This window comes from Artemia sp. Qi Xiang Cuo, chromosome 3 (genome assembly GCF_049724085.1).
Source record: "Artemia sp. Qi Xiang Cuo chromosome 3, ASM4972408v1, whole genome shotgun sequence".
NCBI classification, from domain to species: Eukaryota; Metazoa; Arthropoda; class Branchiopoda; order Anostraca; family Artemiidae; genus Artemia; species Artemia sp. Qi Xiang Cuo.
In genome coordinates, this window is record NC_142796.1 from 3,651,117 (window position 1) to 3,678,980 (window position 27,864).

General features: G+C 33.2%; 1 protein-coding gene across 1 annotated transcript in view; it reads left to right on the top strand.

Moving 5' to 3' along the window:
- Positions 1-1,348: 1,348 nt before the first annotated feature.
- Positions 1,349-27,864, top strand: part of LOC148953661 (uncharacterized) — a 64,169-nt gene continuing 37,653 nt past the window's right edge. Inside the window, exons 1-3 of the mRNA XM_089087273.1 lie at positions 1,349-1,409; positions 1,970-2,055; positions 3,771-3,842. Of these exons, the coding sequence (XP_088943399.1) occupies positions 1,349-1,409; positions 1,970-2,055; positions 3,771-3,842 (219 nt within the window). The remainder of the gene's footprint in view (positions 1,410-1,969; positions 2,056-3,770; positions 3,843-27,864) is intronic.

Consider the following 27,864-nt stretch of genomic DNA (forward strand, 5'->3'; position numbering starts at 1 on the left):
TCATTTCTAATTCCTGACACTAAAGATCAATGAAGCCCTATTTAAAAATAGAATATTAATTTTTCTCTCTGACCTAAAGAACATTTATCCCTCAGACCTAAGATTAAAGAAGCCATAATGTTTCTTAATTCCCCTTTCGTGAATCAATAATTCCCCGCCGATTATGTAAATCAATTTCTCAGGTTAGGTTAGCCTAAAGATCAAAGAAACCATAATGTTTCTTAATTCCCCTTTCGTGAATCAATAATTCCCATGCAGATTATGTAAATCAATTTCTCAGGTTAGGTTAGCCTAAAGATCAAAGAAGCCATGTTTGTTTCTTAATTCCCCTTTCGTGAATCAATAATTCCCCCGCAGATTATGTAAATCAATTTCTCAGGTTAGGTTAGCCAAACAACAAAGAAGACATGTTTGTTTCTTAATTCCCCTTTCGTGAATCAATAATTCCCCTCGATTATGTAAATCACCCCCTTGTCATTACACCTGGACAAACAACAACTAATAAATCGACCTTGAAACAACCATCAAAGTGAGAAAATTCCTGTTTTTCCATTCTCACTGACAAAAACCATAAAACAGACATAAATTGCTGTTGACATCCAAAAATGTGAGAAAGTTCCTGTTTTTTCATTCTCACTGACAAAAACCAGAAAACATCCATCAAAGTGAGAAAATTCATGTTTTTTCAAATGAGAAAATTCCTGTTTTTTCATTCTCACTGAGAAAACCATAAACCACGTGGTAATGTTCGGAGTCGGACCCCCCTCTCTACTCTCGTCAGCTTTAGTCTTTTGTCCTTTTTTCGGAATTAAATAAAACGGCACAAAAGTTTTATGTAGTCTTGAACCCAATCATATAGCAAGCACTATGGTACATGGGCCCATTGCTTAGATCAGCTTAAGAATGGCATGGAAACCGCAAACCGAAGGGGAAGGGTGGGAATTCTAGAATATAGAATTGAAATAAAGCTGTTCGAGACTCATATTCTAAGGCACCATTCCTTGCTTGATAGGAAATGGTGAATTGACCGAAAATAATTAAAATATCTAGTTCATGTAGGTCAATTCTCACAACTGTTTTAGGTAAGATGAGGATAATAAATACAAAACTGGCTTTCAGGAAGGAATATCAGTATATATTAAATTTTCAATTTAAATTTCATTAGTTCTTTTGAAAAATCTTGGGTATTATTATGATTTTTGTTGTTGATGTTGACAAAAAACAAAACATAGATTCCCAAAGAAGCTTTAGGGCAAACTGAAATGTAAACTGACCAATCAAAGATACAAGCGGAAAAAATACCTCAGACCCATCATAAATTTCATAATCATGAGCCTTGCATTTCAAAATGACTCTGGATGAATCCCGCTATTTGGATTCGCCAGAAATCCCTGCAACCTCAAAGCACGGTAATTAGACTTTTCAAGAAAGGAGATGTGAGAGAATATGACAACTGGAGGGGCATCAGTCTCCTATCAAGCCTATTCCAGGTAAACTCTTTTCATAGATTGTTCTCTGGCTCATCCAGAAAGCCCTCATAAGGAACTTGTGGGACAAACAGCACGCACTCCAGCCGTATCGTTTTTGCAATTAATATCATCAACACATAACGAATGGTAATTGAAAATTGCTGCTCAATCATATGAGGCACTTATGTCATTTTGTGATGTCAAGAAAAAATGTGCCTGGAATTCGTGGACTTCGAAAAATCTTTCGACAACATTAATCGTGACACACTGGGATATCCTATGGTATTATAGGGTCCCTAAAAAAAACACAGTCACTAGTTGTTGTAATGTATGAGGATACTTTTTTCAGACCCAAGTAAAGGATAATGTGTATTTTGGTATCGTGTTTGGCGTAAAACAGGGCTGAATTCTTCTCCCACTCCTCTTTGTTCTCGTGATCGACAACCTGTTTTGTTATTGTACAGGACTGAGTATTTAAATTGAAGAATCTTAAATTCTAGCCGAAATGGATTTTGCTGACGACATTGCCTTGATAGAGAAGAAGAAAGCCAAATTCCAGAACCTGTTCAGCATTATCTCTGAAAATGTTAGCTGACTTGGCACTAAGATTTAATTTGGATATAAATGGAAAATAATAATATAAAGGATATATCAATAGTGGATATAAAGTATAGAGATTAAGCTGATTATCTGGTCATAGAGTCCATGTGTCTTGACAGCAAAGTGAAAGTTCAGGATCAAGCAAGCTGAAGTGCAGCTGAACATAATTAGGCAAGCCAGTGGAGCTATTCATCGATTAAAGCTAGTAGCCTATGTCAGTAAAAAATTGCTCTACAAAGTTGAAAATGACGCTACTTTATGGAAATAAAATATGCGACAAGAAATTTGGATTTTACCTTCGAAAACAATTGCCTTCAGGGGATCCTGAACATCAACTGGAATCGCAAGCCAGACTGTTCACTTTATCTCAAGTCAACCTATGTTCATGAGTCTTTCGAAAAGGAAGTTGGTGATAACTTGGGCACGATTATGGAGAATGCTAAGATCCCGAGATATATGTTGGAATGGCAACTGGAATGGTAGTTGTATGCGTATATGTAGTCAAATGTAGCTGTATTTGATTCTATTTTTGTTCATATTTGGTTTAATGGAGTTCCTTACTTTTCTTGAAAGACTTATTTTGTGGAAAAAGTCTTTTTCATACGAAAAAGACTTTTTTACATAGTCATTTTCAAAGAAAAAGACAGAGCCTCTTCTAAAGTTAAACAGCCATCCATTCCATAAAAACCTTAAATACCCCCTGAATATACCTTACAACCCTTGCCCCTAATCTCTGAGGTTTGTTTACACCCCAAAAGCCTCGTTATACGATATTTAGACTACTTTGAATAGAATGGCTGTCTCCAAATTTCTATTAGATGTATTTTGGGACAATACGACGTGTGTTTTTGTGGGGGGGGGTAGCTGCCCTTTGATCACTTTGACTCTTAAAAAGAGCACTAGAGCGTCTGATTACCGACCCAATGAGCCCCTTCCGAAGTTTATATGACCATGCTTTCTATAAAAACCTTACATGCCCCCAGGGCATAACTTACAACCCTTGCCCTGAGGATGGTTTGTTATCCTCAAAGACATAATTTCTAGACCTTTGAAATAAGTTAAACAAAATAGCTATCTGAAAATTTTTATTGGAAGTGTGCGGGGAAATGATGGGCTTGGGGGAGGGGGCATTTGCCCTCTGATCACTTTCAACTAATACAAAAGGAACTAGTCATCTCAATTTCCAATAGAGTAAGTAAAAAAGCTTCTACGACAAAACTTTCTATAAAAACCTTATTTTCCCCAAGGGCATACTTTACGATCCTTGTCCTAAGTGCTATGCGGGTGTAGTGTTTGATCAACAAGTTTGCAATTTCTCAGGAGTCTATTGGAAGAAAAGTTTTGTGTTCATTGTATCGAGAGAATTAAAACTGGATTACACTATAAATTGTTAAAAAAGAAAATTAGTGAAGCAGTATCTAGATGTCGACGTTTAGCCTCAATTTTTACTTTTCTCTCGATATTCATATACGAGTTCTGTAATTACGAAATGGAGTCTAACACTAGGAAAACATAGTCCAAAGGCCTTATTCATAAGTTGCCAGTCATTTGAAAGGAAACATGTTTAAGGGTTTTACTTTGGTTTGGCTTTCAAAAACCAATGGTTTTTGAAAATTATAAGATTCCAAGGAAGCTTTTGGTTGTAGGATCTATAACTCTCTTGAAGGTGAATCGGTAGTTGATATATTTTTCCCATTCCAGGTCACCGATATTTCATCTGTTCTTTTACGGGATAGTAGACCTATTGCATATAAAAACAAGCACGAGCTTATAGTAAATACTATTTATTGGAAATAAAGATGAACAAAAAGGAACAGAAAACTGAAGTCGAACAAGACTCTAAATTCAATTAAAATTCCAGGTCATTCGAGAAATTTAAGGATAAACCATTAACCTGCTCTGTCATAAGTTGCAAGGCTACCAAAACATAGCATGACATTACCTTTGTTTATCTAATTGGATCCCTTCTGCAGCTGCCACCCTGACTTTGGTAGTCTACTATTGTCTTTTCAGTTCTGAAAATGTTGTACCTCTTTTTGGCAGGGGCTGACTTATGTCTCGAAAGAAATCTACCAAAGTCAATAGAGCTATCTATTGAGCCTCCATAATGTAGTGGTCTGACCTTTGATTCTCCTTCCAATAGTTTTGAGTGGAACAATTCTCAGATGGTTTGACGGAACTTTAACAATACTTCTTGTTTGGAATTTACGGATATATAATTCATTGGCAGTGAAAGATTAACAATTACAAGCTTATGCTGCATATTCATGATATTATTAGAGGCACCCAGACCACACCTAACCATGCGCTTTATGCTTTTATGACCTGACCTGACAAAGTACTGACCAAAAGATGGACAAACAAATTTTCAAAGTAGAATTATTCACATTTCTTCATAATGGTTTATGTAGAAAGCTGTAACGGTAACCGAATTGTAGCCCTCAAAGACCAGGATCCCTTCTAGCGGTAAATGTTTTCTAACTTTTCTAGAAATGTGTTCAAACATACGTAAATTTTAACTTGAACAAAGACAACTTTGCACTTCAAATATATAAAAAGTAACCCTTATGTTCAAAATAAAAACATTTATTCTGCGCTTTTTTTATCAAACAGATCTCTGTCTTCAGCTCGTTTATTTTGCTCTGTTTTGCCACCAAATTGATGTAAAACGTTTACTTTTGAGAAATTTCATTTGAGAGCCCTACGTCTTAAACTGATAGGGAGGGAGGGGGTTCCAGTTCTACTGAGGAATGTTTTGTTGCTTTCTCTATTGGACCGCCTAACAAATGGACATTACGCAAAACAAATGGACATTACGAACTAGAAAAATACGAAACGTAAAAGCAAAAGCTTATTTTTTCTCACGAACAGAGTAAAAATCAAACTTGTGAATTCGATTTGAAAAATTCCAAAAATGATCTTAATTTTAGACTCGGAAAATGTCCCAGTGTCTCGGAAAATAAGAAAGAGTAAAAAAGCACTAAAAGTACCACATTAGCCACGCTGCTTCTGTATACATCAAAGGCATTTGTGGTAGAAGACATTATTGTTCTTGGCTTCTGAGGAATTTCGGTGGCCAGTTTAGGCCACTTGATGATGAATAATGGCGTTATTTTGGTGCCTATACGCAGCAAAGAAGACTTGGGCCCTTATTTGAAGGATTAGCAAATAATAGTGAAACAATTTAAATGTTATTAAATCTTTGGAAAATAATTTACAAGGATAACAAAAATGTGACATGCAGGAATGAGAAAACAATTTTCAATGAACGTATTGGTTTTATTTTCATTAAGGCTAGAAATTCAATAGTAGCAACCTAATTCCAAGAGAGAGCCACTCACCAATATCTATGATTAGAAAAAACCCAAACTCTCTTTCGGTACCTGGGAGTGACAGACCGGAGACAATTCTTTTATTTGCCAAGCAAGCGAACACAATTAGTTACCCCGAGAAGCTTAGCCCCATATCGTTTAATTTTAATTGATTTCTTATGTGCAGGAGCTCTTTCGGACCTGAGAAATGGGAGGGAATGGATGTTATCTGAGCGTACCTGAGGGAAACTTTCATGAATTCTGCGAGGGAAAAGCGTATAGACAGTAAACAAAAATACACGCATATAACACAGATCAATAGGAAAAATCAGTTATTTTCGGACCACTGTTAGTCTCAGACCACATTGCCAGAGACCTAAAGAAAAATAATATATGCACTTAATATAGACCAATTTAAACTATTAGGTCGCAAATATATCAAGGTAAAGATCCCGCCCCGAAAATTAATAACTCCGGTGTCTACCGAATCCCTTGCCCTTGCAGTCTGTGGTTCGTCGGAAGGACTGAACAATGCGTTACGGATAGAATAACTCAGCACTGAGTTTGAATTGATAATGTCCTCAAAAAGGAAAAAAACCTGAAAATTGTCATTCAGTCTTCGACGGTGCTGATTGTTTATTCATCCCTTAAATAACTCCTGTATCATTCACACATTCGCAAAATGATACGCGGTCCCCCCCTTTCAGTTGCGATAGAGATTGCGCACAAGAAGCACTGATAAAAATTAGACGTCTGACGTAGCTTGTCCTGGTAAATAATTGCGCTCACTAAATTGAAGTTATCAAATATTTTGTAATAGGTTGCATCAAGACATGGCTAATTGTAGACAGAGAAAAGCCAAGACAGATAGTCCAAGTAATTGAGAGGCAAATGTTTAAATGGCTGGGGCACGGGTAAATGGCAAGAGTATGCATGGTTTCTCTTATTGGACAAATACTTGTTTGTTAGTTTTTGGAAAGGCATGCCTGCCTAGAGTCTCAGGTATGCTGACCAAGAATTCAAAAATTGACATAAGACCGTTAGATTGCCTGTAATGAGGCAAACAAGGCACGCCCGCCTATGTTTTTAAGAAGGTTGACCAAGAATTTATAATTGACATAGGACCATAAATTTGCTTGAAATAACAGACAAATAATCGTTTGAAGCCATCTTTATCCTTCAAATAGTACCTATACGTTGTCTAAGCTTAGCCCAACATTCTGAAATAAATTTGAATTTTTCACAAAATTTAAAAATTGTTGGGTCACTTGGCGAACAAAAAGAACACTCACCTGTCAGTCATTCACTTGTACCGAACAAGAGTTTTAGTTTCAGCTAATCGAAGATATTTGTGAGTGGCTCGCTCTGGAAATTAGTCTTTATGGCATTTAAGTTTTCAGTTCTACTAATTTTGGTCTTTATTTGCTTGTCACTTCTGTTGGCTTTCCGCATTGTTTGGTTTTATCTGAGTTACCTTGTCCACGTTACTCACCATTTTCTTCTAGTTTCTCTGATAGTGCAGAAAAAGGGAAGCAGTTGTCTCCCGAAATATTCGCTTTTGTCGTCCAGTATTTAGGTTAACCTAAAAAAAAAAAGTCTCGACCTCTATTTGTTCAAAGTCTTTTGTGGTGGCAGGCCAATTTGGTTTACGACATTAGTTTAGATATACAAAATGTAAAAGAGGGTCAAAGTCAAAGCTTGTCATTTAACATTGAAAACCTTTGCAAAGGGGAAACCCGCTGCAGTTGGCCTTTTAGTCAGGTTCACACATGTGATTTTAGCTTATGATGAACAAGGTATGACGTTGTTTCTTAAGTAAACTTAGTACACAATTATGGATAAGGCTGGTCTAGAAAGTGAAGCATAGCACTGATATGAAGGAAATGCACAGGCCTAATCTTGTTCTAGGCCACGAAAGATTCTAAGCAATAGATAAATTTGCTTTAGGTGTAGCTTGATACATTTGGTACTAGACATTTCAAGGCCGTTTTTTTTTTCTTTTTTCAAACTTGTGAAATAAGAAGCCAGGGTTTCCATCAGAACTTTTAAACCTTATAACCCAACAGTACTTGTTTTAGTTCCGTTTAAAAATTAGTGAGTATTTCAAATTACAGTAGGGAACGCAAACTTTCCGTAATGATCACCTTACGGCCTTTTCAGAAAAAGTGCATAGAAAGTCAAGTGATCGGCATTCCGTTTACTTTATAAGATCTTTCGTCAAGATAAGAATTCTTTCGTACGGTTTTTCCACAACACATCTTCTTCGGGTCTTTAGGCCATATATAAATGTTATCGTGACATCCCACTACATAAGTTACTTTTCTGCTCATAGGTGAATCCCCGGAGGCCATGCAGCAAGGATCTCAGAATAGAATCAGCACAGCCACGTTTTACGTTCTGGCACCAGTTTTTCTTCTTTTGACATTCCATAATGACGGACTTCATTAGAAAGAATAAGAAAATGAAGTGAGTTGCTCAACATCTAGAAATCAAGATGTAGCTTGTTCCTTAACAGACTTATGAAAGCAGAGCGTTGATGTGAAGTGTAATGTTTTTGTACAGAATTTGATTATGTGCTTTCTGATATACCTGTCATTACATTTAAGTTGTATGTTTAAGCATTGCTATATAGTGCGTTCTATCTCATCTTTAAAAGATTCCGTAGTTAAAACGAAATGAAAATATGATAATGCGTGAACTTCAATTAATACAGTGAACTGAAAAAACAATTTATACAAATACTAATAAAAGTCAAAATATTTGGTCTTTACATCTGGAAGACTGTATCAATGGGTAAAATTCAAATTGCACAAAAACATACAAAAAAAAATACCACTAAAAGATGAGAAAAAGACAAACACAGAAAAAAAGAGCAAAAAACGAAATGAACTGAGATATGATAAACTAACGACAACTATAGTTTACTGTACGGGAATTCTTCCCGTTTTTTTCTTCTTTTTTTTGTGCATTATTTGTGGGTTTTTCTAATCTTTTACGTTATTTTTACGTAGCATGTTCCTCTCTTTTTCCCGTTTATAAATACTTCCGGACATGAAAGCTAAATATTTGGGCTTATATTAGTATTTGTATATATATATATATATATACATATATATATATATATATATATATATATATATATATATATATATATATTTTTTTATATATATATATATATATATATATATATATATATATATATATATATATATATATATATATATATATATATATATATATATATATATATATATATATATATATATATATATATATATATATATATATATATATATATATATATACATTTAATTCAGTGTCTTAGCTAAAAGCTTTACTCATTATTACATTTATATTTCATTTTAATTACAAATGGAAAAGCAGCGTGTTCAAAGAGAGTATTGATTCTTGATTTATATTATACTAGTAGATTTATAGACAAAAAAGAAGAGAGTGTTGCCACCCGAAAGATTTACAAAAATTAATGGAAATATTTCTTGAAAACAGTGTTTGAAAGATACTTTTTGGCAGTCTTTGCCCCAATCCCCCTAGGTAAAATTCTGGCTCCTGAAATTTCTGCTGTATCCACGCCAAAGTGACAAAAATCACTTTAGAAGAAAAAAGAAAATAGTTACGATAATAAACCCATGTTAATAACTTTTGTCGATTATTAACTTATTTATAGTAAATTCTTAGATGTTATAAGTGTTCTTAAATAACAAAAACCGAGGAAAGAGATTTTGTATAATAATTACCCGGGCCTAGTGCGAAGGCGTGGACATTTTAGTTCTCTCCCTGTGGGCTCTTATACAACAAAAGACTCAGAAGTGCGATTATTTAACTTGATATTTCATCAGTTTTGATGTTTTGTTTAGTATTTTGGCAAACCACAAACGGTGCTAAAAACTATACCCCTTCTTTTTTATACTGCCCTTTTAATGTTCTTATTAAGATTTGTAAAAACTTTTAGGTCAGCATATTTGATAGAAAACATGATTTCTGGGTATGTCCATGTACCAGAACTAGGCCAACTGTCATATTACTTAACTATAGCTTCATAAACTAGGCAGACACGCTACCAAGGGATGCATAGGTAGATTAGAACTTCATCACTGCTAGATATATATACACAGGTTTTTATTATTGGAAGTAACTACTTCAGTCTATAGTTGATGTCATGGGCGTAGGCAGCATATTGTCTAGGGGGGGCAGTCGATAGTGTGATCGAGGGCCTTTTATCAACTACTTTTCCAATCATCTGCTTTTTCAGCCACATCTAATGTAAATTTGAAGGTCTAGGGGGGGGGGGTCCCCCTGCCCCCCTCCCTACGCCCATGGTTGATATTTAAGCTAACCTTTTAAAAGGCAAATTCCCACTTAGGCAAACGATATTTATCGCCGCTTGTCCTTTTCACCCGGATAAAATTATTGTTAGTCTCAAAATACATGGTCTTAAGCGACCATAGAAAAAAAAAATTGAATTGGTTTCCAGAATTCTTAGACTTGTTATTCTTCACACATAAATTACAGCGGTTGTAAATACGTGGAGAAGAAATTTGACATGAAAACTTCTTAATGGTAGTTCATTTACATAAGTACTAACTCCAATCTAAGACAATCTTCCACATTTTTACTAATTTAAATTAAAAAGCATTAACTGCAATCATTTCTAATTTCTTATTAGTTTAGGAAAATATTGAATACGATCGCAAACAAGTATTAATAGTAGTAAGGCTTTGCGTTGTAACTGAATATGAATTTTGGTCTCCTATTCCAAACGATATTTAAATATTAGCATTTGGCTTAGAACTATTTGAGAGAAATTGTACTTGTAAATATAAGCAAAAAGACTTTCCCAGGCTGCATATAAACTATCAAGCCAGAGAAACGAACATGTCCAGAAATATAAAATTCACGAAGGGCAGCAAATTTTTTTTTGTGTGGAGAAATAAAACTGCAAAATTTAGTAAATTATATTGTAAGTATTTGATGCGGAGACTATTCATTGCATGACCAACATTAAAAGGCCGTAAAAATAACAATTTTTGTGTGTAGGTATATGTAATTTCTATAATATACACTTTCTTTAATACACTTTCTTTCCTTAGAACTGAATCATTCTTTAATATTAAAAGTCAGCCCAGTTGAAGAGCTGGAAAATAAATAATTTATATACTCTCTTGGAAGTGGATGTCTTTCCCTTCTGCAGTACAAACAGTTTCTCAAGTAATGAACAAGACACACATATGTCTAACGTTCACGTTATGGATATTCAGCCATTTTACGAAGAAAATAAATTCTAAAAATGATACAAATTCCTTTAGTGGGCCTGTATCTATAGCTCATATTTCAACAGGTGTGTTTTACTTCGTTCGACATCGGAGGACCAAAAATGTTTCAATTTTTCTTTCTCAAAGGCTATCATTAATGAAAACTCACCGCGGCACCTAGCCTCCTTAGGGCAACACTAGTAGAGAAGGAAGTACCATTTTGCCAAGGCCCCCGTACAAACAGGTTTTTTTCTGTTAGGTAAACAGGTCATTACACTCTTTGCCAAGAGATTAAACCAGTATTGTCTATAACTTAATTTACGTTGGTTAAACTTCCGATGGTTAAGAAAGCGTAACAGGTAATTAAAGTATGAGAAATGGGATGCTATAATTAGAATGATATTAAGTTGAAACATTGTGAACTTAAAATAACTCAATTAGTTGCTTGCGTGTATAGGAATTCCCATGTTATTTGCTTGCTTGTATTTTGTGTTAAAATAAGTAGTTTTTATATCTTTTAAAAGAGTTATAAGGGGTTTGAAAGACTCAGTTGACTAATTCCGTGTGATGTTAAACTTCAGATGGTTAAGAAAGCGTAACAGGTCATTAAAGTATGAGATATGGGATGCTATAATTAGAATGATTTTTAGTTGAAACATTGTGAAGTAAAAATAACACACTTATTTGATTGCGTTTATAGCAATTCCCTTTTTATTTGTTTGATTGTATTTTGTTCTAAAATAAGTAGTTTTTGTATCTTTTAAAAGAGCTTTAATGGGTTTGAGAGACTCATTCGCATAATTACTTTTGTTTTTTCTTTTCTATATTTTCTTTAAATATTTTATTATGTTGTTAAATAAGTAGATATTATATATTTTAAATGAGCTTTAAGGGGATTGAGAGACTCAGTTGCCTAATTCCGTGTGATTTTTCTTTACATGATGGTCATTAAAATCGGAATATTCGTGTTAAATAAGTATTTTTTGTATCTTTTAAAAGAGCTTTACGGGGATTGAGAGACTCAGTTGCCTGATTCCGAGTGTTTTTACTTTACTTGATGGTCATTAAAAACGAAATTTTTATGTTAAATCAGTAGTTTTTGTATCTTTTAAAAGACCTTTACGGGGATTGAGAGACACAGTTGCCTAAGTCCGGTTGGTAAGGCTTTACTTGATGGTCATAAAAAACGAACTTTGTTTTTTTATGCAGCAGTGTTTCTATCTTTTAAAAGAGCTGTACGGGGTTTGAGAGACTCAGTTGCCTAATTCCGTGTGATTTTTCTTTACTTGATGGTCATTAAAAATGAAATTTTTGTGTTAAATCAGTAGTTTTTGTATCTTTAAAAAGAGCTTTACGGGGATTGAGAAACTCAGTTGCCGGATTCCATGTGATTTTTCTTTACATGGTGGTCATTTGTTGTATCTTTTAAAAGAGCTTTACAGGGTTTGAGAGACTCAGTTGCATAATTCTGTGTGATTTTTCTTTACTTGATGGTCATTAAAAACTAATTTTTTATGTTAAATAAGTAGTTTTTGTATCTTTTAAAAGAGCTTTAAGGGGTTTGAGAGACTCAGTTGCCTAATTTCGTGTGTTTTTTCTTAACTTGGTAGTCATTGAAAACGAAATTTGCGTGTTAAATCAGTAGTTTTTGTATATATTAAAAAAGCTTTACTATGAGTGAGATAATCATAAGCATGTTTCCGTGTTATTTTTCGTGTCTTGGTTGTCATTTTATTCGTCCAGGTTGGTCTAAAAAAGGATATCTATCTTATTTTTTTTTTTCTTGTAGGGGTGTTATAGTCGAAGGTTCTTTTGTCCTGGTTGATTTTCTGGTCGTGGTGGTCATTTTAATCGAAATTTTTGTGTTAATTAAGTAGTTTTGTAAATTTTAAAGGAAATATACGGTGTTTGAGAGAGTCAGACGAATAAAAAAATATGATTTTTCAATACTTTAAGGTAAATAAAAACGAAATTTATGAGATATAAAATAATGTTTTTTATATTTTTAAAGAGCTTTACAAGGTTTGAGAGACTCAGTTGCCTAATTCCGTGTGGTTTTCCTGTACTTGGTGGTCATTAAAAAACGAAATTTGTGTGTTACATAAGTAGTTTTTGCATCTTTTAAAAGAGCTTTACGGGGATTGAGAGACTCAGTTGCCGGCTTCCGTGTGATTTTTCTAAAAAAGGATAGCAATAAAAACGGAAAATAGTTTAAAATATATAAGGTTTTGTATATTTTAAAAGAGGAGTAAGGGGATTGAGAGACTCAGTTCCCGGATTCCGTGTGGTTTTCCTTTACTTGGTGGTCATTAAAAACTAAATTTTTGTGTTAAATAAATAGTTTTTGTATCTTTTAAAAGAGCTTTACGGGTATTGAGAGACTCAGTTGCCGGATTCCGTGTGGTTTTTCTTTAATTGATGGTCATTAAAAACGAAATTTTTGTGTTAAATAAGTAGTTTTTGTACCTTTTAAAAGAGCTTTAAGGGGTTTGAGAGACTCAGTTGCCTGATTCCGTGTGGTTTTTCTTTACTTGGTGGTCATTAAAAAAGAAATTTTTGTGTTAAATAAGTATTTTTTGTATATTTTAAAATAGCTTTAAGGGGTTTGAGAGACTCAGTTGCCTGATTACGTGTGGTTTTTTCTTTAAGTGTTGGTCATTAAAAAATAAATTTTTTTTGTTAAATAAGTATTTTTTGTATATTTTAAAATATCTTTAAGGGGATTGATAGACTCAGTTTTACCTTGTCACAGTTACATTTTTCATGATTTTGCAAAGTTCATTTTGAATTTGTTTCGTTGAAATGCAAGAGTTGGAATATTTCAGTAGTGTTTTGGTTGTGGTTTACCTTGTCACAGTTACATTTTCTTGATTTTTACCAGTTCAGTTTTGAATTTCTTTCGTTGCAATGCAAGAGTTGGAATATTTCATTAGTGTTTCATGGTTGTTAACCTTGTCAAAGTTACATTTTCTTGATTTTTCAAAGTTCATTTTGAATTTCTTTCATTGAAATGCAAGAGTTGGAATATTTCAGTAGTGTTTGGTTGTGGTTTACCTTGTCACAGTTACATCCTTGATTTCAAAGTTCATTTTGGATTTTTCATACTCTGATTGTTCATTTTGAATTTCTTTCGTTGAAATACAAGATTTTGAATATTCCAGTATTTATTGATTGTTTTTTACATTATAATAGTTACATTTTAATTATTCTTTATTGTTCATTTGAATTTCTATGACTGAAATGCAAGAGATGTAGTATTTCACCAGCGTACGGTTATGGTTTAACTTACCATAGTTACATTTTCTTGATTTTTCAAAGTTCATTTTGAATTTTCTTTCGTTGAAATGCAAGAGTTGGAATAGTTCAGTAGTGTTTGGTTGTGGTTTACCATGTCACAGTTACATTTTCTTGATTTTTCAAAGTTCATTTTGAATTTCTTTCGTTGAAATGCAAGAGTTGGAATATTACAGTAGTGTTTGGTAGTGGTTTACATTGTCACAGTTACATTCTCTTGATTTTTCAAAGTTCATTTTGGATTTCTTTCCTTGAAATGCAAGATTTGGAATGTTTCAGTAGTGTTTTGTCATTCTTTACCTTGTCACTGTTACATCCTCTTGATTTTTCAAAGGTCTTTTTGGATTTCTTTCCTTGAAATGCAAGAGTTGCAATATTTCAGTAGTGTTTGGTTGTGGTTTACCTTGTCACAGTTACATTTTCTTGATTTTTCCAAGTTCATTTTTGAATTTCTTTCGTTGAAATGCAAGAGTTGGAATATTTCAATAGTGTTTTGTTGTGGTTTACCATGTCACAGTTACATTCTCTTGATTTTTTCAAAGTTCATTTTGAATTTCTTTCGTTGAAATGCAAGAGTTGGAATATTTCAGTAGTATTTGGTTGGGGTTTACCTTGTCACAGTTACATTCTCTTGATTTTTCAAAGTTCATTTTCGGATTTCTTTCCTTGAAATGCAATTTCGTGGTTTACCTTGTCACAGTTACATTCTCTGTTTTTCAAAGTTCATTTTGGAATTCTTTCCTTGAAATGTAAGAGTTGGAATATTTCAGTAGTGTTTTGTCGTGGTTTACCATGTCACAGTTACATTCTCTTGATTTTTCAAAGTTCATTTTGAATTTCTTTCGTGAAATGCAAGATTTGGAATATTTCAATAGTGTTTTATCGGGGTTTACCTTGTATCAGATAAATTCTCTTGATTTTTCAAAGCTCATTTTGGATTTCTGTAATTGAATTGCATGAGTCTGAACATTTCAATAGAGTAGTATCATGGTTTACCCTGCTATAGATACAATCTCTGGGGTTTTCAAATTTCATTGGTGATTTATTTCCTTGATATTCAAGATTTGGGAGATGTCAGTAGTATTTTGTTATGGTTTGTCTTGTCACAGTTACATTCTCTTGACTTTTCAAATTTAAGTTTTGGATTTCTTTCGTTGAAATGCAAGAGTTGTAATATTTCAGTATTATCTTGTTCTGGTTCACCTTCTCACAGTTCCATCCTCTTGATTTTTCGAATTTCAGTTTGTATTTTTACATTCTTGATATTTCAAAGTTAATTTTTGAATTTATTTCTTTAAATGAAAGAGTTGGAATATTTCAGTAGTTTTTTGTGATGGTTTACATTGTCATAGTTACATTCTTTTGATTTTTAAAAGTTCATTTTGAATTTCTTTCGTGAGATGCAAGAGTTGGAATATTTCAGTAGTGTTTTATGGTGGTTTACCTTGTCACGGTTACATTATCTTGATTTTTCAAAGTTCATTTTGGATTTCTTTCCTTGAAATGCAATTTCGTGGTTTACCTTGTCACAGTTACATTCTCTGTTTTTCAAAGTTCATTTTGGAATTCTTTCCTTGAAATGTAAGAGTTGGAATATTTTCAGTAGTGTTTTGTCATGGTTTACCTTGTCAAAGTTACATTCTCTTGATTTTTCAACGTTCATTTTTAGATTTCTTTCGTTGAAATGCAAGAGTTGGAATATTTCAGTAGTGCTTTGTTATGGTATATCTTGTCACAGTTACATTCTCTTGATTTTTCAAAGTTCATTTTGGATTTCTCTTCTTGAAATGCAAGAGTTGGAATATTTCAATAGTGTTTTGTCGTGGTTTACCTTGTCACAGTTACATTCTCTTGATTTTTCAAAGTTCATTTTGGATTTTTACATTCTATTGATTTTTCAAATTTAATTTTGTTTTTATTTCATTGAAATGAAAGAGTTTGAATATTTAAGTAGTGTCTTGTTGTGCTTTACCTTGTCACTGTTACATTCTCTTGAATTTTCAAAGTTCATTTTGAATTTCTTTCGTTGAAATGCAAGAGTTGGAATATTTCAGTAGTGTTTTCTTCTGCTTTACCTTGTCACAGTTACATTCTCTTGATCTTTCAAACTTCATTTTAAATTTCTTTCGTGAAATGCAAGAGTTGGAATATTTCAGTAGTGTTTCGTCGTGGTTTACCATATCAATGTTACATGCTCTTAATTTTTCAAAGTTGATTTTGAATTTTTTTCGTGAAATGTAAGAGTTGGAATATTTCAGTAGTGTTTTATCATGGTTTACCTTTTAACAGTTACATTCTCTTGATCTTTCAAAGTTCTTTTTGGTTTTCTTTCCTTGAAATGCAAGAGTTGGAATATTTCAGTAGTGTTTTGTCGTGGTTTACCTTGACACAGTAACATTCTGTTAATGTTTTAAAGTTCATTTTTAATTTGTTTACTTAAAATATAAGAGTTAGATCATATCAGTAGTGTTTTGTCACGGTTTACTTCGTCACAGTTACATTCTCTTGTTTTTTCAAAGTTCATTTTGAATTTCTTTCATTGAAATGCAAGAGTTGGAATATTTCAGTAGTGTTTTGTCGTGGTTTACCATGTCACAGTTGCATTCTCTTAATTTTTCAAAGTTCATTTTGGATTTCTTTCGTTGAAATGCAAGAGTTGGAATATTTCAGTAGTTTTTTGTCATTGTTTACCATGTCACAATTACATTCTCTTGATTTTTCAAAGTTCATTTTGAATTTCTTTCATTGAAATGCAAGAGTTGGATTATTTCAGTAGTGTTTTGTCGCGGTTTACCTTGTCAGAGTTACATTCTCTTAATTTTTCAAAGTTCATTTTGAATTTCTTTCATTGAAATGCAAGAGTTGTATTATTTCAGTAGTGTTTTGTCATGGTTTACCTTGTCACAGTTACATTCTCTTAATTTTTCAAAGGTTATTTTGAATTTCTTTCATTGAAATGCAAGAGTTGGAATATCTCAGTACTTTTTGTTGTGCTTTACCTTGTCAAAGTTACATTTTCTTAATTTTTTCAAAGTTCATTTTGAATTTCTTTCGTTGAAATGCAAGAGTTTGAATATTTCAATAGTGTTTTGTTGTGCTTTACCTTGTCACAGTTACATTTTCTTGATTTTTAAACGTTCATTTTGAATTTCTTTTATTGAAATGCAAGAGTTGGAATATTTCAGTAGTGTTTTGTTGTGGTTTACCTTGTCACAGTTACATTCTCTTGATTTTTCAAAAGTTCATTTTGGATTTCTTTCGTTGAAATGCAAGAGTTGGAATATTTCAGTAGTGTTTTTGTTGTGGTTTACTTTTGTCGTAGTTACATTCTCTTGATTTTTCAAAGTTCATTTTGAATTTCTTTCGTGAAATACAAGAGTTGGAATATTTCACTAGTGTTTTGTCGTGGTTTACCTTGTCACAGTTACATTCTCTTGATTTTTCAAAGTTACTCTTGAATTTCTTCCGTTGAAATGCAAGAGTTGGAATATTTCAGTAGTTTTTTGTCGTGGTTTACCGTGTCACAGTTACATTCTCTTTATATTTCAAAGTTCTTTGTGGTTTTCATTCGTTGAAAAGTGTCTTGTTGTACTCTACCTTGTCACTGTTAAATTTACTTAATTTTCAAAATTCATTTAGAATTTTTTTAGTTGAAATGAACGTTTTATAATATTTAAGTTTTGTTTTGTTGTGCTTTTCCTTGTAAGTGTTAAATTAACCTTATTTTTCAAAGTTCATTTTGGATTTCTTTCGTAAAACGCAAGAGTTTGAATATTTCAGTAGTGTTTTCTCGTGGTTTACCATGTCACAGTTACATTCTCTTGATTTTTCAAAGTTCATTTTGAATTTTTCTCCTACGTACGCGCGCGTACGTACAAATCAAGAGAATTTAACTGTGGCAAGGTAAACCGTGACAAAACAGTACTGAAATATTCCAACTCTTGTATTTCAACGAAAGAAATTCAAAATGAACTTTGAAAAATCAACAGAATATAACTGTGACAAGGTAAACCATAACAAAACACTACTGAAATATTCCAACTCTTGCATTTCAACGATAGAAATCCAAAAATGAACTTTGAAAAATCAAGACAATGTAACTGTGGCAAGGTAAACCACGACAAAACACTACTGAAATATTCCAACTCTTGCATTTCAAAGAAAGAAATCCACAATAAAATTTGAAAAATTAAGATAGTGTAATTGTGATAAGGTAAATCACGATAAAAAACTACTGAAATATTCCAACTCTTTCTTTTCACGGAAGAAATTGAAAATTAACTTTGAAAAATCAAGGTAACAGTGATATGGTAAACCATGCAAAAACACTACTAAAATATTCCAACTCTTAAATTGCAATTAGAGACATTAAAAATGAAATTTGAAAAATCAATAGAATGTAACAGTGAAAATGTAAAACACAACAAAACACTACTGAAATATTCCAACTCTTGCATTTCAACGAAAGAAATTCGAAATGAACTTTGAAAAATTAAGAGAATGTAACTGTGAAAAGGTAAAGCAAAACAAGACTCTACTGAAATATTCCAACTTTTGAATTTCAATGAAAGAAATTCAAAATGAACTGTGAAAAATCAAGAGAATGTAAAAATCAAAAATGGACTTTGAATAATCAAGAGAATTTAACTGTGACAAGGTGAACCACGACAAAACACTACTGAAATATTCCAGCTCTTGCATTTCAAGGAAATAAATCCAAAATGAACTTTGAAAAATCAAGAGAATGTAACTGTGACAAGGTAAACCACGATAAAACACTATTGAAATATTCCAACTCTTGCATTTCACAAAAGAAATTCCAAATGAACTTTGAAAAATCAAGAGAATGTAACTGTGACATGGTAATCCACGACAAAACACTGCTGAAATATTCCAATTCTTACATTTCAAGGAAAGCAATCCAAAATGAACTTTGAAAAATCAAGAGAATATAGCTGTGAAGAGTTTAACCACTACAAACAGATACTTAAATAGATCAACTCTAACCATACGAGGAAATAAAACCAAAATGAGTTTTAGAATATTAATATACTGAGATATCGGCAATGTAAACCCTTGCAAAAACTAACTGTAATATTCAAACTCCTGCCTTTGACGAACAAAATTAAAAAAGACCTTTGAAAAATCAAGATAATGTAACTGTGAGATGGTAAACCACGACAAAACACTAGTAAATTTTCCACCTTTTGCATTTCACGAAAGAAATTCAAAATGAACTTTGAAAAATCAAGAGAATTTATAAATCCAAAATGATCTTTGAAAAATCAAGAAGATGTAATTGTGACAAGGTAAACCATGACAAAACACTACTGAAATATTCCAACTCTTGCATTTCAAGGAAAGAAATCCAAAATGAACTTTGGAAAAATCAAGAGCATGTAACTGTGACAAGGTAAACTATGACAAAACGCTAGTGAAATAAATCAACTCTTTAATTTCAATTTAAGAAACCCAAAATGAAATTTGAAAAATAAAGAGAATTTAAGTATGGTAAAGTAAAGCATAACAAAACACTACCTAAATAATCCAGATATTGAATTTAATGGAAGGAAATCTAATAAGAAATTTGAAAAATCAAGATAATGTAACTGTGCCAAGGTAAACCACGACAAAACACTACTGAAATATTCCAACTCTTGTATTTCACGAAAAAAATTCAAAATGAACTTTGAAAATCAAGAGAATTTAACTGTGACATGGTAAACCACAACAAAACACCACTGAAATATTCCAACTCTTGTATTTCACGAAAAAAATTCAAAATGAACTTTGAAAAGTCAAGAGAATGTAAAAATCCAAAATTAACTTTGAAAAATCAAGAGAATTTAACTGTGACAAGGTAAACCATGACAAAACATTACTGAAATATTCCAGCTCTTGCATTTCAAGAAAAAATATCCACAATGAACTTTGAAAAATCAAGAGAATGTAACTGTGACAAGGTAAACCATAACAAAACACTACTGAAATATTCCAACTCTTGCATTTCAACGAAAGAAATCCAAAAATGAACTTTTGAAAAATCAAGAGAATGTAACTGTGACAAGGTAAATCCCGAAAGAAACACTACTGAAATATTCTAACTCTTGCATTTCAAGGAAAGAAAACCAAAATGAACTTTGAAAAATAAAGAATATGTAACTGTGACAAGGTAAACGACGATAAAACACTATTGAAATATTCCAACTCTTGCATTTAATGAAAGAAATTCAAAATGAACTTTGAAAAATCAAGAGAATATAACTGTGACATGGTAAACCACGAAAAACACTACTGAAATATTCCAACTCTTGCATTTCATGAAATAAATTCAAAATTAACTTTGAAAAAAATCAAGAGAATGTAACTGTGACAAGGTAAATCATAACAAGACACTACTGAAATATTGCAAATCTTGCATTTTAACGAAAAAAAATTCAAAATTAACTTCGAAAGATCAAGAAGATGTAACTTTGACATGGTAAACCGCCACAAAATATTACTGACATGTTCTAACTCTCTTATTTCAATGAAAGAAATTCAAATTAAACTTTGAAAAATCAAGAGAATGTAAAAATCCAAAATGAACTTTGAAAAATCAAGAGAATGTAACTGTGACAAGGTAAACCACGACAAAACACTACTGATATATTCCAACTCTTGAATTTCAAGGAAATAAATCCAAAATAAACTTTTAAAAATAAATAGAATCTAACTGTTACACGGTAAAGAATAAGAAAACTTTACTGAAGTTTTCCAAATCTTCAATTGAAACGAAAGAAATCCAAAAAGAACATTTAAAAAAATCAAGAGAATGAAACTGTGACAAAGTAAATCACAACAAGACTCAACTGAAATATTATAATTATTTCATATTAACAAAAAAAATTTAAAATAAAATGTTAAAAATTAAGAGATTGTAACTGTGACAAGGTAAACCGCGACAAAATACTACTGAAATAATCTAACTCTTGCATTTCAAGGAAAGAAATCCAAAATCAAATTTGAAAAATAAAGAGAATTTAAAAATAGAAAATTAGCTTCGAAAAATAAAGCGAAGGGAACATTTACACGGTAAACCATGAAAAAACACTAATTAAATAGTAAAAATATTTCACTTATAGTACATAAATCCAAAATGAACTTTGAAAAATAAAGATAATGTAACTGTGACAAGGTAAAGCACAACAAAACACTACTGAAATATTCCAACTCTAGCATTTCAATAAAAGAAATCCAAAATGAACTTTGAAAAATCAAGAGAATGTAACTGTGACAAGGTAAACAACGACAAAACACTACTGAATTTAAGTATGTTTCATCTCATTCGAAGACATGTAAAAAAAAGTTGAAAAAAATATATCATGTTAAAAAAAATAAACAAAATGGGGAGGGGGGGGCCCCCAAGGTGGGAGTGAAGGGGTGCCTTTCAACTTTGGGGATAGGGGACCTATGGAGGGTTGAAGTCCCTGGTGGTTAGGGTCGTTGGTGCTTACGATCCATGATGGTCCATACTCATGTATACCTGACTACTTGATCTGTAAGGGTTTCTATGGATTGTTCTGAATTTCTTTATTAAAATTCTTTTCTTGCCATCTACATCTCTCTTAGTATCAACTTTTTAGTATACTATAAAGTTAGACCATATTTTAAACTGACAACACTGTTCAAACGCCACTTGTGTATTATTCAGAACACATCGAAGAAGTAAAGCTATCCATTATTAAAATTCTTTTCTTGCCATCTACATCTCTCTTAATATTAACTTTTTAGTATACTATAATGTTAAACTCTATTTTAAATTGACAACACTGTTCAAACGCCATTGAGGTTACCTTAACTGCTAATCACTTTAACCCTTTTTCTCTATCGTCAAGTACATGCTCTGGAAAGGTAACAAGGAACGTAAGGCAATTCAGGAACTAGTGGGGAATCCTCGCTCGTAATTGCTAATCACTTTAACCCTTCTTCTCTATCGTCAAGTACATCGTCTGGAAAGGTACCAAGGAACGTAATGTACGCAAATAGCACAGGAAGGAACATAAGGCAAGCAAATCCAGATGCTACAACACGAGAGTTTATTTTATAGGCAAAATATTTGAATTCCTTTTATTCAAATCCAATCACCAATCAAGTTATCAAAAAAATATTTGAATATATTAAGTTATAGGCAATACTGGTTTAGAAAAACTAGAATAGTGACATAATTTCACTTTATCGAGCCTCAAATACGGTTCTTGTATAATTCCATGTGCAATTTATATCAATAGTAATAACCAGTCTGGTAATCTGCCTTGGAAAGGTGCCAAGGAACGTAACCTAGGCAAATAGCACAGGAAGGAACATAACCTCAGCAAAGTCCATAGATACACCCTACTATAGTATTGGTTATTGGGAAGTATACAGTACAGACGTTTTCGGGGAGATTTTTGCTGGTAGTGAGGGAGGGGAAAGGGTTGGTCAGGGACGTACGCAGGGAGGGGGATTCCGGGCCTTGCCACCCCCCTCCGAAATCTCACGATTTTTTTCATTTTCTAATAATTTTCTGATTTTTCTCACAGAATAATTGGTTTGAAGGATTAACCCCCCCCCCCGAAAAAAAATTGCCCCCTCCCCAAAAAAAAAAACAAATTCCTGCGTACGTGCCTGGGGTCGGGGGTTTTGTAGGAGGATCTTTCTATGAAGGAAGTTTTTATGGGGGAACGGACATTGCTATGAAGAGGACGCCGGACTTCCCAGCATTATTTAAAAAAAGATCAGAAATTAAATATAAAAAAACAAGTTTTTCAACTGCAACAGCAGCAACATCAAAACTTTAAACGAACAGAAAATATTACATATATGATTTGGTTCACTTCCTAGTCAATACCTCACTCTTGAAGCCAGAGATTTTTTAGTACTTTCATAAGAGCTATTTATTCTAATTAACGGCCTTTGTTATTAAGCGGTCATTTTTAAAGAATTGGAACAAAATTCGAACTTTCGCTTAAAGAGCAAGGTATTGACTAGGGGCCGAACCCCCTAATATACGTATTAAAAATATATGAATATAGAAGTTCGTTACGTAAGTTAATTCGTAAGTTACGTATATTTATTACTAATAAAAACGTTCGTAAATAAAATGAAACAAGTTTCAAGAAAGCCGTTTAACCAAATAGAAGTAAATTAATATGAAAATTTTGTTTTAACTATTCATGTACTGTGAGCCAAGATCAAAACCTGCATTTATTCAAAAACGTTCCAAAATTAAATAAAAAAAACAAGTGTTTTAACTTAAAGTAAGGAGTGACATTAAAACTTAAAACGAACAGAAATTACTCCGTATATAAAAGGGACCGTTCCCTCCTCAACGCCTTGCTCTTTACGCTAAAGTTTGACTTTCTCACAACTCTATTTTTTTTTAAACAATAAAAAACTTTAGCGTAAAGAGCGAGGCCTTGAGGAGGGGACAGCCCCTATATACGGAATAATTTCTGTTCGTTTTACGTTTTAATGTCGCTCCTTACTTTCAGTTAAAAAAACTTGTTTTTTTATTTAATCACATGACTGGAGCCATTCATTGCATTTAATCACATAACTGGAGCCATTCATTGCAGTGGTAAGATAATGGGCACATTAGACAGTGAATGTTTATGTTTATACTCGTTCGCTTAGAAGTCTTTTTTAATTCTTCTTTCTTTCGTATATTTGCTTGTCTTATATTTTACAAATTGTCTCATTACTTTTAAGTTAATAAAACTTAAAACGAACAGAAATTATTTCGTATATGAAAGGGGCTGTCCCCTCCTCAACACTTCGCTCTTTACGCAATTTTTTTTATCGTTTTAAAAATGAAGTTATGAGACAGAGGCAAACTTTAGCGTAAAGATGGAGGCGTTGAGGAGGGGACAGCCCCTTTCATATACGGATTAATTTCTGTTCGTTTTAAGTTTTAATGTCGCTCCTTACTTTCAGTTAAAAAAACTTGTTTTTTTATTTAATCACATGACTGGAGCCATTCATTGCATTGGTAAGATAATGGGCACATTAGACAGTGAATGTTTATGTTTATACTCGTTCGCTTAGAAGTCTTTTTTAATTCTTCTTTCTTTCGTATATTTGCTTGTCTTATATTTTGCAAAGTGTCTTATTACTTTTAAGTTAATAAAACTTAAAACGAACAGAAATTATTCCGTATATGAAAGGGGCTGTCCCCTCCTCAACACTTCGCTCTTTACGCAATTTTTTTTTATCATTTTAAAAATAAAGTTATGAGACAGAGGCAAACTTTAGCGTAAAGATGGAGGCGTTGAGGAGGGGACAGCCCCTTTCATATACGGAATAATTTCTGTTGGTTTTAAGTTTTAATGTCACTCCTTACTTTCAGTTACAAAAATTGTTTTTTATTTAATTTCTGAACGTTTTTGAATTAATGCAGCTTTGATTTTCGCTCACCATACATGAATAATTAAAACAAAATTTGCATATTAATTTACTTTTTTTTGGCTAAATGGCTTTCTTGAAATTTTGTTCAGACGTAACTTACAAATTAACTTACGTAACGAACTTCTACATTCGTATGTTTCTGTTTCGTATATTAGGGAGCTATCCCCCTAGTCAATACCTCGCTGTTTACATTAAAGTTTGAATTTCGCTCGAATCACAAACCCCTGAATCACATAAACTTGTTAATTAGAATAGACAAACTACCCTCCCCTCACGCCCATCATTCCCCCAAACACATCAAATCAAAATTTCGAGATAGCCATTTTGGTCAGCGTAAATGATTTCCAAATAGAAAATAAATTTTTAAGGAGGACACTCTCCCACAACCCTCGGGGCAAGGGTTTTAAGTTATGCCCTGAGGGCATATAAAAACAATTTTGGTACAATGTATCATTTATTATTTTTTTAATTTAGAGCAGGGCACTTCGTATCAAAAAAGTTGTCATAGAAACTTCGAAAACGTCTTCGAAACTTTGAGTGGCTTATGCCCTTTTTAATAGTCGAAAGTGATTGTAAGTCAATTAACACCCCTTTTACGCCCACCATTTCTCAAAACACATCGAATAAAAATTTTGAGATAGCCATTTTGTTCAGCGTAGTTGATTTCCAGATAGAAATTATGTTTTTGAGGAGGAAACTCCCCCACAGCGTTCAGGGCAAGGGTTTTAAGTTACGCCCTGGGGGCATATAAGGTTTTTATAGAAGGCGTTGTCGTAGAAATTTAAAAAAGGCTCATTCGATTGGAAATTCAAAGGGCAAGTGGCCTTTTTATTATTTAAAAGTGATTGGAGGGCAACTAGCCCCCCACGCCCATCACTCCCCCAAACACATCCAATCAAAATTTCGAGATACCCATTTGGTTCAGCGTAGTTGATTTCCAGATAAATAATATGTTTTAAGAGGTCACTCCCCCCAAAACCCTCAAGGCAAGGATTTTAAGTTATGCCCTGGGGGGCATATAAAAACGATGTTGGCACAATGTATTATTTATTATTTTTTCCCTTTAGACCAAGGCACTTCGTATCGAAGAAGTTTTTGTAGAAACTTCGAAAAGGGTTCATTCATTTGGAAATTAGAGTGGCTTCTGCCCTTTTAAATAGTCAAAAGCGATTGGAAGGCAACTAACGCTCCTTCCAAGTCCACCATTTTCCAAAACACATCCAATCAAAATTTTGAGATAGCCATTTTGTTTATCGTAGTTGATCTCCAGATAAAAAATATGTTTTTGGGGAGGAACTCCCCCACAGCCCCCAGGGCAAGGGTTGTAAGTTATGCCCTGGGGGCACATAAGGTTTTTATAGAAGGTGTTGTCGTAGAAACTTTAAAAAGGCGTATTCGATTGGAAATTCAAAGGGCTAGTGCCCCTTTTAATAGTCGAAAGTGATTGGAGGGCAACTCACCCCCCTCTCACGCCCCCCGTTTCCCCAAACACATCCAATCAAAATTTTAAGATAGCTATTTTGTTCAACGTAGTTGAAAGTTCCGGAAATTAGGGCTTTGAAGATGACGACCCCCCCCCCATAGCCCTCAGGGCAAGGGTTTTAAGTTATACCCTGGGGGCATATAAGGCTTTATAAAACGCGTTGTCGTAAAAACTTCAAAACAGGGTCATTCAATTGGCAATTGAAATGGCTAGTACCCTTTTTAAAAGTCAAAAGTGGTTGGAAGGCAACTAAAACCCCTTTCACGCCCGCCATTTCCCCAAACTCATCCAATCAAAATTTTGAGATATCCTTTTTGCTCCATGCAGTTTGAAGTTCAGAAAATTATACCTTTGAGCAGGACAGTCCCTCCACAGTCTTCAGGGCAAGGGTTATAAGTTATGCCATGGGGGCAGATAAGTTTTTACAGAAATCTTTGTCCTAGAAGCTTGAAAAAGGGCTCTTTCGATTGGAATTTTAAATGTCTATTGCCCTTTTAATAGTCAAAAGTAATTTGATTGCAACTAACCCCCCTCTCACACCCGCCTTTTCACCAAACAAATCAATCAAAATTTCTTGATAGCCATTTTGTCGAGCGGCGTTGATTTCCAGATAGAAATTATTTTTTTGAGGAGGACACTCCCCCAAAGCCCTCAGAGCAAGGGTTGTAACTTATGCCCTGGGAGCATATAAGGTTTTTATAGAAAGCGTTGTGGTAGAAACTTCAAAAGGTCTCATTCGACTGGAAATTCAAAGACCTAGTATCCTTTTTAATATTCGAAAGTGATTGGAGAGCGACTAATGCCCCCCTCACGCCCACTATTTTCCCAGACACATCCAATCAAAATTTTGAGACAGCCATTTTGTTCAAAGTAGTTACAAGCTCTGGAAACTAGGTCTTAGAGGATAACAACCACCCTCACAACCCTTAGGATAAGGGTTTGAATTTATACCCTGGGGGCATATAAGGTATATATATAATCGAAAGGCCTTGTGCCCTTTTCAATAGTCGAAAGCTATTCGAATGCTTGACATTTTTATAGTAAAGATCGATATGGGTATAATGTATTTTTTTTTGTTGTTGTTGTTGTTTTTTAGACCAGGGCACTTCGTATCGAAAGATTGGTCGTAGGAGCTTTGAAAAGTGCTTATTTGATTGAAAATGGAAAGGGCTGATGCCCTTTTCAATAGTTGAAAGTGATTAGAGGGCAACTAATCCACCTCCCACGCCCACACTCCCATTTGCCTTTATGTTTAAAAACTAAATGTTGCCTCAAGATTAATTCAAAATGCACCGTGTTAATGCTAATTCCCAATGAGGCATCTCAGCAGTATCCCAAGAACGACTGAGGGTATTGTGTTCAAACTTTCGGGGCTACTTCTGCTCTCAAAATTTAACCAAATCAAAATAGCGTAAGTGTATCCAAGCTATCAAAGAAAGTAAACAGATTTTTTTGCGAATTGTATCCAGTTTTCTATTTCAGGTCAACTAGAGGAGGTAGGAAACTAAATTAAACACTACTATTTGTGTGCAGATTTTTAAAAGGGTGTATGTTGTTAAAAATTGCTGAAAATTTTTCTTCAGCATACAAATAGCAGGTAAAACTATAAATTCTTAAAAAACAAAAAGATTTAAAGTATTATTTTATTTTTCCCTGAAAAGACTCTATCAATATAAAGCGAACAGAAATTAATTAAAAAACTTTCTCACAAAATAAGTTTTTCAAAAAAAGTAAAGAACTCTATTAAACAAAAATGAGCAAAAATAAAATCAAATAATCTACAAAGCATTAAACTATCAAAAATCAGCATCGATAAATAAATGAAACCCAAAACGAACAGAAATTACAATAAATAACGAAGTCAAACCCAAAACGAGCAGAAATTAACATAAGTTTGGCTCAAGGGGTTGCCCCCTTGGCATAGGGGTTGCCTTCCCAAGGCCATAACATATTTTGCACTTTACTGAAAAAATACAAATAAATGTGTAATGTCAGTTTAATATACATATAGT